At 47.0% G+C, this 10,186-nt stretch overlaps 3 protein-coding genes across 3 annotated transcripts; 1 reads left to right on the top strand and 2 right to left on the bottom strand.

The window, feature by feature from the left end:
- Positions 1 to 569: 569 nt before the first annotated feature.
- On the bottom strand, positions 570 to 3,367 carry BDR25DRAFT_331697 (uncharacterized protein; the record flags this gene model as incomplete). The annotated part of the gene is made up of 3 exons (XM_033692666.1): positions 570 to 3,092; positions 3,152 to 3,301; positions 3,350 to 3,367. The coding sequence occupies 3 exons, from the start codon at positions 3,365 to 3,367 to the stop codon at positions 723 to 725; spliced, it is 2,538 nt and encodes an 845-aa protein (XP_033551908.1). The 3' UTR covers positions 570 to 722.
- Positions 3,368 to 3,635: 268 nt separating this feature from the next.
- On the top strand, positions 3,636 to 6,746 carry BDR25DRAFT_278981 (uncharacterized protein). The gene is made up of 2 exons (XM_033687720.1): positions 3,636 to 5,898; positions 5,967 to 6,746. Exons 1-2 carry the CDS (start codon positions 3,718 to 3,720, stop codon positions 6,555 to 6,557), a joined length of 2,772 nt encoding a protein of 923 aa, XP_033551909.1. The 5' UTR covers positions 3,636 to 3,717; the 3' UTR covers positions 6,558 to 6,746.
- A 39-nt stretch (positions 6,747 to 6,785) lies between these two features.
- BDR25DRAFT_253865 (ssDNA binding protein-like protein Ssb3) lies at positions 6,786 to 7,830 on the bottom strand. The gene is made up of 3 exons (XM_033686265.1): positions 7,537 to 7,830; positions 7,264 to 7,366; positions 6,786 to 7,077 (listed from the first exon to the last, which is right to left on the bottom strand). The coding sequence occupies exons 1-3, from the start codon at positions 7,684 to 7,686 to the stop codon at positions 7,007 to 7,009; spliced, it is 324 nt and encodes a 107-aa protein (XP_033551910.1). The 5' UTR covers positions 7,687 to 7,830; the 3' UTR covers positions 6,786 to 7,006.
- Between the last annotated feature and the right edge of the window lie 2,356 nt (positions 7,831 to 10,186).

Raw genomic sequence — 10,186 nt, forward strand, 5'->3', positions numbered from 1 at the left:
TTCTATTACACGCACTTTTTTACGCAAAGATCCTACACTATTCTATTATAGAATCCTGCACAAACAGCTTGTACACTACTAGACATTTATAAAATAAGTGTATAAAGCTAAATAATAATAGCTTAAACACTTTATATTATTTATAAAGCTATTTATAAAGCATAACTAGCTTATTCTAATATATAGCATTACTAGGGCAAGTTCTAATAAATAGGGTAGAGTATAGGCAGAATATATTTAGATAGACCTGCATAAACAGAAGGGAGGTAACTAGTACAAAAAGCAACTTCTTAGGTAAAAACAGAAAAGTTGCTAGTGTCTATATGTAGCAATAGTGTTACAGTCTAGATAGTTATTGCGTAAGAAAAGGATTATGTAGCTATGTCACATAATGCTTGTGCGCAAACCTCTGTACATAAACATCTAGATATTCCCCTTTTTCTCTGTACAGAGGAAAGACAGAGCAATATAGAACTAGAAACATGTTGCCTCTACCCTACCTACTTCGTACGCTGTGCACACGACTCTAGGCATCCACAAGCCGAATAGGCCAGTACTACCGTGTCAAGAGACGATGGAGCAGGGAGATGGACTCAACCCTAAGTAAACTCATCTGCACTTTTGACGAGAAGTAAAGTGTTCTAGATCCAGGTGTAACGAAGAGCAGAACACCAAAGCTACGTACAGGGGGCCATAACTTCCAATTCTACACTTATGGTACTTCATCTAGACTTCCGCTTCTTCGCAAGCCTCTTCTCCGCCCTCACATCCTTCTTCAACCTAGCATCCACCATTTTATATTTCCCCTTTGTACCTTTTGGTCGGCCCTTGATCCCGTTATTACCACCTCGTGCGACCACCACCGAGACCTTCTGTTTTGGTTTCTTCTTTGCAGCTCTGCTCATCAACCGCGCAATACTCTGCGCTTTCTCTTTCTCTGTCATACCCTCTTCATCTGCCAACAGCGCACTCTTCTTCTTTAATTTTTCTAACCGCTGAGCAGCTTTAAACTTCTTCCTCGCTTTCGCTTCGCGAACCTTCTTGATAGGACGAGCGTTCAGAGTACGCAGCTTTTCCTTGATGGCGGCTGCGGCCGCCGCAGTTGTCGGACGCTGGATTTTGGAGTGCTGGTTCTCGTCGTCGAGGAACCAGTCGGGAAGACCTTCGACGTCACGCAAGGAATATCGATTGAAGCTATCGTCGACGAGATCGTGTTTGGTCTTCTTGCCCGTGGCAAGCAGGTGTGCTAGGGTCATGGCTTCTGCAGTGATGATCTCGATGTCGGGACGTCCATTCTTCATTGGCATGTCGTCTTGCTCCCATGCGGTCTCGTCGCGCCCCACTTCTTCGATTTTATCCTCACCCTCTCCAGATGACGAGTGCCCTGAGGCGTCCTGTGCCGTTCCGTTTTTAGTAGATTTCGATTTTGCCAGTTTCGGAATTTTGGCGGAGGGTAGTTCGATTAGTTTTGCCGACTTTGACGGCCGAAGTGGTTCCTCTACACCCTCTTCAGTAACATCCTCTATATCAATTCCGCTGTCCTCATCCTCCTCAAGTCCGTCCAACCCGTCAATCACTCTAAAGATATCTTGACCAAAGAATCGCGCCGCTCGTTTCGTAAGACCGTTGCTTGTATCGTTTTCGTGCTCTAGGTCTGTGATCAAAGCCTTGAGTCCGTCTTCCTCGTCCTCGCTAGAGTCGCTGCCATCATCTTCCACAATCTCCTCATCACTGCTCACATCCTTCTGACTATCGGAGAAACCGTGCCATTCACCATCTTCGTCTTCTTTCCTTGCGCGCTTCGCTCTGTACTTTGCATCTCTTGTGGACTTCTGTTCTTGATACTCGTCGTACATGGAGTCTAGCTCCCGCTCGAGGCGGTCTTCCTCATCATCGCTCTCTAGTTCTTCGTCACTGGATTCCTGCGGTTTATTGTGTTCGACGATGGTCGCCATTCTCCCTTTAGCGACCTTGGCTAGAACACCAGCCTTGTCGACAGCCTTCAGTCCAAACATTGAACCTTCGCCTTGAGGACCTGTCTGCTCCATGCCGATATCCATGGGGGTCGTCATGTTCATTTGCATGCGCACAATTTCTCTCTGCCTTTTATCGTTCTCTCGTCGTCTCTCTTTCTTCTTTTTCTTCGAGTCTTGGTCCTTTAACCTTTCCATCTCCTCCTGGATCTTCATTTCCTCGTCCATAGACTCAATTTCGGCAACCTCGTCTCCCTCCTCCTCCTCCGCCTGTTTGTCCTTCTTCTTTGAGAAGCCAAAGATGTCGCGCACCTTCAATCTCCACCGGAGCAGTCGCTTGAAATCAGCGCGCCCTAGCACCTTCAGGTCGCTACAGCAGTTGCGGACTTCTTGTGTCGTTTCGGGTAGCTTGTCGATGGTGGCAACGGCAATGTCGCCATTTGGCGTTTGGTTAAAGCTTAATTTGTTCAAGCTCCCCAACAAGGCGATTGGATCTGTAGTCTGGATGAACTCACTCACGGGCGCCTCTTTGAACTGAGTCCAGTCACCCTCCTCGTAACCTTGCCTCTTCCTCTTCTTCACTTCTGGCTTGAAGACCTTTGCCTCATTGTTTGGTGCAGGATCTGCAAGTTCGGCGAAGACAGATCGAGCATCGAGGAACTTAGGGTCGAGGTGCTTTGGGGCTTTGTAGCCACGACACACGACGAAGATTTCAGCGGAGACATTTCGGGAAGATGGAGGCTTGGTCGCTTCGACTTTGGCAAACAGCTGGTTAAAGACCCAGAGGAGTGAGTTGTAGTCTTTTGATCTGAAAATTTTAGTGACGAAGGTGCCACCTTCAACCAGAAATTCCGTTGCGAGCTTCAATGACTGCAAGACCAGCTCGGCCTGTGTGAATGCATCCTGTACCCATGCGGTACCCACATTTGGCGCTCCATCATGTAGAACCGTGTCAGCTTTCCACGTTTTTAGGTGCTGCCGCAGGGTGGCACGGCACTTGTCGGTCGTGATGTCGCTCTGGAAAGTAATGCATCGTGGGATTGGCTTGATAGGGGCGAGATCGACACCGACGATAAGGGAGTTCACAGGCATAGCCTCGGCCGCGACTTGACACCATGACTGCCAATGTCAGCAGAGGGAGAAGAAAATCAGAGCGTCCACGGGGTAAGAATACTCACTCCTGGTGCAGCACACAAGTCTATCAGCACCTTGCTCTTCTCCAGGAAGTTGTATTTCTTGTTTAACTGTATCAATTTGAAGGCGGCTCGGGCACGGTAACCCTTCTCCTTCGCAAGCTTGTACCATTTGTCGAGACGGCCTTTGCCGTGCTATGTTCGCATTAGCTGAGGCATGAGTAGTCGGAACTGAATGCTTACCTTCTTCTGGATTGCCATGGCTGGCGTCTGGCGGGTGTCTGGCTGTTGTCTGGATGTGGGTTTGACCTGCTCGCCCGAATTTTTTGGAGTCGAGAAAGCGGTCAAGCGCAGCAGAAAAGGGTGTGGCGTGTGTGGCTGGAGATCTCCCACACCCAGGCAAAACTCGGGAACGAGGAGAGTGGCGCCTCCCAACGCGCTAGCGACCAACTAGGCCGCAGCACAGGGCAATGACGATGTGACGACCATGGACAGGCACCCCAGTCTTGCAAGGTAAACAACCACCCACCCTCCCTTGAGCCGCAAATACTCACGCACATTCCTTCTAGCGACCACTCAGTCTTCTCAGTCGTATCAACGCCGGCTTTGGAATGAGCCCACGCAAGAAGTCGAAGCCGAACCCCAAGGCGGCCGTCGACACCACTCCCGGTCTCCGGAGCTCCGCGGCGACCGGTGCTTCGAATACCGCCTCAGACATACCGAGCCCTAGCGAAATACCCCAGAACGCGCCCTCGAATAAATCGGTAGCCGAGTCCGGTATCACTTCGGATGGGACCTCAACACATGAAAGCTCTAGTCTCCAGACGCTGAACAAGAAGCCCAGTCGGAAGTGGCTGGGGGGCACCGGAAGCTGGCGGTCAAAGGCGCCGGCAATAGCTAAGATTGCTAAAGAGAGCATCGGTGTGAGTCGAGGAGCCACGGCAGAGCTGCCCGGAGAGCATGCCAAGAGCCCGAAAGAGCAGGAGCAGTCCCCCAAGAAGTTTCTCTCGAAGCGCAAATCGAGTAAAGGCGATGCAATACCAGCAGCCATGACCAAGCTAACCGTCTCTTCAGACGGCTCGGTGGGCGACCCCCAAGGTGTGCAGTCGGGTGCGACGCCGATGGATCCTGCAGATCCTCCACCACCCACTATTGAGGAGCCACCCTTCCCCCCAGATCCCCAGAAGAAGGAACCGAACAGCCAAGCCACAAGCACATTCGGATGGCGGAGCTGGTGGTCACGGCCCGACGGGTACGACTCTGCTCAGGTAAAAGAGGGTAACGCGCAGAATGACACCGACGAGGCACAGAGGACCCCACTGCCAGGTGCGACGCCATCCGAAGATGCGGATACCAAGTCGAAGGAGCTCGGGAATAGTACTGCACCTGATCAGTCTTCGGAACAAACAATGGACGTTCAGGCTGCGTCAGAAATGGTTAAGGATGCTAGCGCAGGAACAGGAAACGTATCAAGTACGTCGTGGTTCTGGTTATGGAGTAGTGGGCAGAATGCGCAGACAAACCCATCCCCCACAGCATCCCAAGCTGGGGATTCATCTCCGGGGCCGGTTTCTACTGCTCTGGTCGCGCCCGTAGAGTCCCCGAAACAACCAGAAATGCTCGTAGAGGCACCACTAGTTGCACATAAAGAGACACTAGAAGACCCACCAAAGCCATCTGGTTGGGCCTTTTGGATAAGGCAGAACCCTAAGGTGGAGAGCAATACAGCGGCGAGCTTGCCCCATAAACAGGTTGGGGAGGTAGCAGTATTCGATACGCCTTCCCAATCCAATCCAGAAGCAGCTCAATTCAATGAGCAGGAGGAACAGGCCAATGACCAAACAAGCCAAAAGAATCCTCTAAAGCAGCTTGTACCCGAGGCAGCGCCTGCGCCAAAAAAATCCTTCATGAGCCTCCGCGGACGCACGAAGGCTAAATCTTCCCCAACCGACACCCCTATCGAGACACCAAGCTCCAGCATGGCCACCACACCCTCTAACGCATCACCCAGTCACTCTTCAGCCCACACCGAGACGGCACCTGCAGCACAGCTAGCACCCAACCATCCAGCAAAGACGAAAGAACAGCCCAATAACATCATTCTCCCCGAATTTAACCACACGTATCGGCTTGTGCAAAGGCCGTCTTACTGGCAACAGATCCGTCAATATTTCCTCGGTGGCGAATCAGCCCAACCGCATCTACATATCAATCCTGCCCCCCCTCGAATTCGGAAGGCTGTAGCCATTGGAGTTCACGGCTTCTTCCCGGCCGCCATGTTCCAGAAGATCCTCGGACAACCCAAAGGCACGTCTGTGCGTTTCGCGAACGCCGCTGCTGCGGCAATAGAGGAATGGACACAGGCTCGGGGTTACTCGGCGGAAATAGAGAAAGTGGCCCTGGAAGGTGAGGGCTTCATTGCCGACAGGGTGAAGACGTTGTGGACATTGCTGGTTAATTGGATGGAGCACATCAAAGCCGCCGACTTTGTTCTTGTCGCATGTCATTCTCAAGGCGTTCCCGTTGCTATCATGCTAGTGGCCAAGCTGATACAGTTTGGTTGTGTGGGCACGGCCAGGATTGGCATCTGTGCCATGGCAGGCGTGAATATGGGGCCTTTTATTGAGTACAAGACGAGGTATCTCGGACCTACGGCAGCAGAATTGTTCTCATTCTCAGACCCCAAGAGTCTGGTTAGTGAGATGTACCTTGGTGCACTTGACGAAGTTCTCCGAAATGGCGTCAGGATCCTCTACATCGGTAGCATCGATGACCAGCTGGTCTCACTGGAGGTAAGTACCCCCTCCCTTCCCATTGCCCCATCCCAATCATGCCACCATCCATCTTTAACACTCCCCAGTCCTCCACCTTCTCAACCCTCTCCCATCCCTACATTTACCGTGCTGTCTTCGTTGATGGCCGTATACACGCACCTGACTTCCTAACCCACCTCGTCGGCTTCGCGCTCAAGCTGCGGAACCTCGGGCTTCCGGACCACGGACTCGTCCGCGAGCTCTCCCCTGCGCTAGCAGGCTCGCTCTACGTCGGAGAAGGCCATTCCCGCGTCTACGAGGATCCCCGAGTTTACTCCCTTGCTGTCTCCCACGCCCTCGAAACAACCTCTCTACCCATCCAAACCGCGGCGCCGCGACCCTCGACAGCCGTTAGTTTGGCGGGAATCAATATTCCTGTTCCAGGGGCTAAGGAAAATAAGAAGGATCCGTATGCGTTACGGGTGAAGGATTATGAGAATGGGGGAGGGAGTAGTGCGAATCAGAATCCGTATTTTTTGCCATGGGCGATGCGCGGGCTGTTGGAGGAAGAATTCGTGAAGAAGGAGTTAGGGCGCGAGGTGGAGGGTTTATTGGGGATGTTTGAGGAGTGGAAACCTGTGAAGAAAGAGCTGAGAGATGTTAAGTTCAGGCTTGAGGGCGTTAGGAGTAAGCTTTGAGTCTGATTTAGGCTTAGGTGGTTTTGGATGATGTTTGGTGGGTACTTGGAGTTTCGCCAGCGCGATGCGTGGCTAGGGCTGTCGTTGGCGAGGGGTTGGTTCTCTGGGCCTCTCTGAGCGGGGCGTGCATGGTGTTCGGATTGATATTCACGATACCTATCTAGACCATCTGAGATATATGCATTCCGCAAACGAAGTATCTTTTCATTGATTAAGTTATCCATTCTTCCCTATACAGATACCGGTACCCTTGCACCTAATACTGTCTCTTTTCTTGAATCCAAGACATCAACGAGCCATCCATTCCCATGGGTTATGCCATCATGCAATTACACCGTCCGCACAACCTCGCCTTCAGTCGGTCGTAGCCGGTCGTGCTCCTGGGGCAGCATCAAACTCGCAGACACCATGGAGAAACTGTCACAGGATGCATGTTTCCCAGCGTGCACTCAATCCCCATCATAGAAGATCTCCTTGTGGCGATGCGTAGCCTCCACAACCGCGTTTGCAGCATCGAAATCTGGACATTAATTGTCAGTCTGAAAACCTCTATCCCATCTAGAACACGCTTCTAGCACCCCGGCAAGGTCCTCTGGTGGCATGTTGAAATCCGGGACAGCGCCAATATTCAGTTCTTACAATCCCTGAGGCGTTTAGGGGAAGGCGAGAGGAGTAGAAAGAGTGGTGGGCAGAGGACTGAACATACCGACCCCAGTTCCAAAGTCCGTCGCAGCTTGCACCTTGACATTTAAATTGCCATCGACTTTCCCAATTATTTCTACAGCATGGTTGAGCACAAGATGGCAATCCTACATGCAGCAAACGCACAGTCAGCTTAGTTTCTGAACCTCAAGTCCAAATTACCAGATCTTTAGTCATTGTCGAATTTAAACCAAAACTAGAATTGAAACTGCACCACCAACAAAAGCTTCACATAAGGAAATAATCAAGAAGGTTAACTTTGGGGCTATGGGCTCACCCGATTCAGCACAACATCCACATTACCACCCGCATCAATGACAGCTGTCTCACCCCGCAGTTGGACTACTTTCCCTAGCATGCGCACAAGCTTGTGCTGGAACTGGGCGAGGTGCGGGGCAAGGATACGGGGAGTTTGTGGGTGGTCCATTGGGAGGTTCTATTTAACTCGTTTCGAATTCAAGCGGAAAGGTCGGTTGTTAAGGGAGTACCTAGGATGTGGATATTTGAGAGGGGTGTTGTGCAGAAATTTAGATACGATGAATTGGGAAGGTTGAAGTGGAGGTGAGGGTGAAATGGATGGACGGTGTTGAGACGCGCTGCGGGGTGGAGCACGCTAGGACGATGCGAGCGCACGTGAGCTTTGTCTTTAGATCACGTGTATAGCTACACTTTTTTATGCGGAATTAGGGAGGGGATGGTTGAGAGGGGGTTTTTAACCAGAAATTATGTAGGACGCTGTTTTTACTAAGTAAGTGCTAGATGCTGTTGGCGTAATGCTTCTTAGGGCAGGGAGACGAGATACTATAGTAGTGACAGTCCTGTTTTCTAAGAAGAGACTTTCACCTCTACGTACAGCTAGAGGGTTTAGTAAGAGCTTAACTATTTTCCTGTTACGTTAAGAGAGGCAGTTGTATTTGCGTTATTGCATAAAAGTGGCACGCGAAGCATATACTATGTTTCATCGCCTAACGCACGGCCCCTTGTAACGCAGTTTTAAGATGTTGCCCCTATTAACTTTAAAGCTATACAGCTCTATAGAGCTTATAAAATAAAGTAGTTTTCTAGAGTTATAAGAAAAGATTACTAATGAATTAATCTATTAACGTACTTCACAGGCAAGTTGCTTACACACCTAAGTTGCTTACTTTTACTAAGACCCTACTAAACTACTCTTTTTACACTAATGCATTCCTAATAACACTACTTAGATGTGCTAAAAAAATATTAGATATAGCTTACACTTTAAGCTTTTAAATAAAATATAAAACTTTTAAAAAAAATACTACAGCTATATATAAAGTCTTTTAAAAGATAATAAATAACTATAGCGCTAGATAACTATTACAAGCTAATTCTACAGCTAACTTATAGAGGCTAGGTAATAATAAAGAGTAGGTAATTGTTAAGACTATACTTAAGCTATATGCGCAAGGATTTTCCCCTTAGATAGCATTTATAGCTAATATAGCTAACATACTTTATGTAACGGCGCAGGCAAGACAATGGGTCCGAATGCGGTATGAATCCACTCAGAGGCATATAGGAGTGCGTGGGGACTCAGAGACCTGGGAATACCAATGACACATATAGGCCTTGTACGTAGGATATTAGAAAACTACTAAGCTAGCTACAGGGGCAAGGTGCGACTAAATACATAAGGGAATAGGGGCAACTACAGGGGACTAGGTTAAGTTATAGTTAGGGCTGATACAGGGACCCTTTAGATAGGATCTAAGCAACCTAAGATAGAACAATTTGTAGAATTGTTACACTACCCCCTTCTCTATAAGCTAATAGTCCTTATCTATAGTGTTTAGAAAGTATTTAAAAATGCTTTAAAACTAATTTAAATAAGATATAATAAGTATAACTATCTTAACTAAAATTTTCTATTACTAAGAAATAGACTAAAAACTTAATACTAATATAATGCCTTTGTTATAATGTTTTTGTTTAGTAGTAACTAGTAGTGTAGTTATTATTAATATAGTAAATTTATTATTTATAGTAATAAGTATTTACTTACTTTACTTATATAGTTTAGTTAATTTTGTTAGTTTTTTTTTTAGCTATTATCTAATTCTTTACTTTATAAGTATTATTATGCACCTAACATTTTATAGCTTAGTCTGCTAACTAATTATAGCATTAAAGAAAATTACTATGCTGCTCTGCCCCCCTCTTAGAGCCTCTTTAAAGGCGTTTTAAGTTATTTGCTTTTAGGCTGCCTACACCCTTACTTGCAGCTTTTAAGTTAAGTTTTTTTATTAGTCCTTTAAATTAAAGAAATGTAAATATTACACTTTATATAATAAGAAATGTAATTTTATATAAATATAGTCTAATACTGCTAGGTTATAAGTTACTAATGCGCGCGTAGGTCTTTTTATATTGCAAAAAGAAGTTTTTAGTCCTGTAAAGCTATTTTAAGCTATAGGCAGCAGCCTAAAACATAAAAAGTAAAAAGAATAAAAAAAGAGCTTTTAAAGCTATTTTAGAGTTTACTTAAAACCTAGCGTAAGTAGCGTAGGTTATAAAGAGCTAGAAGGCTAGGCTTCTTACAGCTAGTGTTTAGGTGGCTTTATTCTACTAGAATACTAAGCTGCTTTAATAAGTTTTAGCCTTAAAAGCTCTAGTGTCTAACTTTTAGGTAGACATTATAGCACTTTTAGGCAGCTAAGGATAAAGCAGAGAGGGTTTAGAGAGAGTCTAAAAGGAAAAAAGAAGGGGAAGGAGAAGAGAAAGAAAGGCAGAGAAGAAGAAAGAGAAGAGTTTAGAGGTGTCTAACAGCTTACTATTAGACCTTCTAAGTAACATGTCTATAAAGTTATAATAATATTATGTAAAAATATAATCTAACTTTTTACTTTTATACTTTATTATTTACTAAGTAATCTATACCTTTTATACTAGCTTTAAAAGCCTTA

Source organism: Lindgomyces ingoldianus (assembly GCF_010093535.1).
Source record: "Lindgomyces ingoldianus strain ATCC 200398 unplaced genomic scaffold BDR25scaffold_5, whole genome shotgun sequence".
NCBI classification, from domain to species: Eukaryota; Fungi; Ascomycota; class Dothideomycetes; order Pleosporales; family Lindgomycetaceae; genus Lindgomyces; species Lindgomyces ingoldianus.

Coding starts and splice junctions, on each gene's coding strand:
- BDR25DRAFT_278981 (XM_033687720.1), top strand. CDS start 3,718: ATGAGCCCACGCAAGAAGTCGAAGCCGAACCCCAAGGCGGCCGTCGAC. Junction 5,899..5,966: donor ACCAGCTGGTCTCACTGGAG/GTAAGTACCCCC, acceptor AACACTCCCCAG/TCCTCCACCTTCTCAACCCT.
- BDR25DRAFT_253865 (XM_033686265.1), bottom strand. CDS start 7,686: ATGGACCACCCACAAACTCCCCGTATCCTTGCCCCGCACCTCGCCCAG. Junction 7,367..7,536: donor TGGATGTTGTGCTGAATCGG/GTGAGCCCATAG, acceptor TGCTGCATGTAG/GATTGCCATCTTGTGCTCAA. Junction 7,078..7,263: donor GGACTTTGGAACTGGGGTCG/GTATGTTCAGTC, acceptor ATTAATGTCCAG/ATTTCGATGCTGCAAACGCG.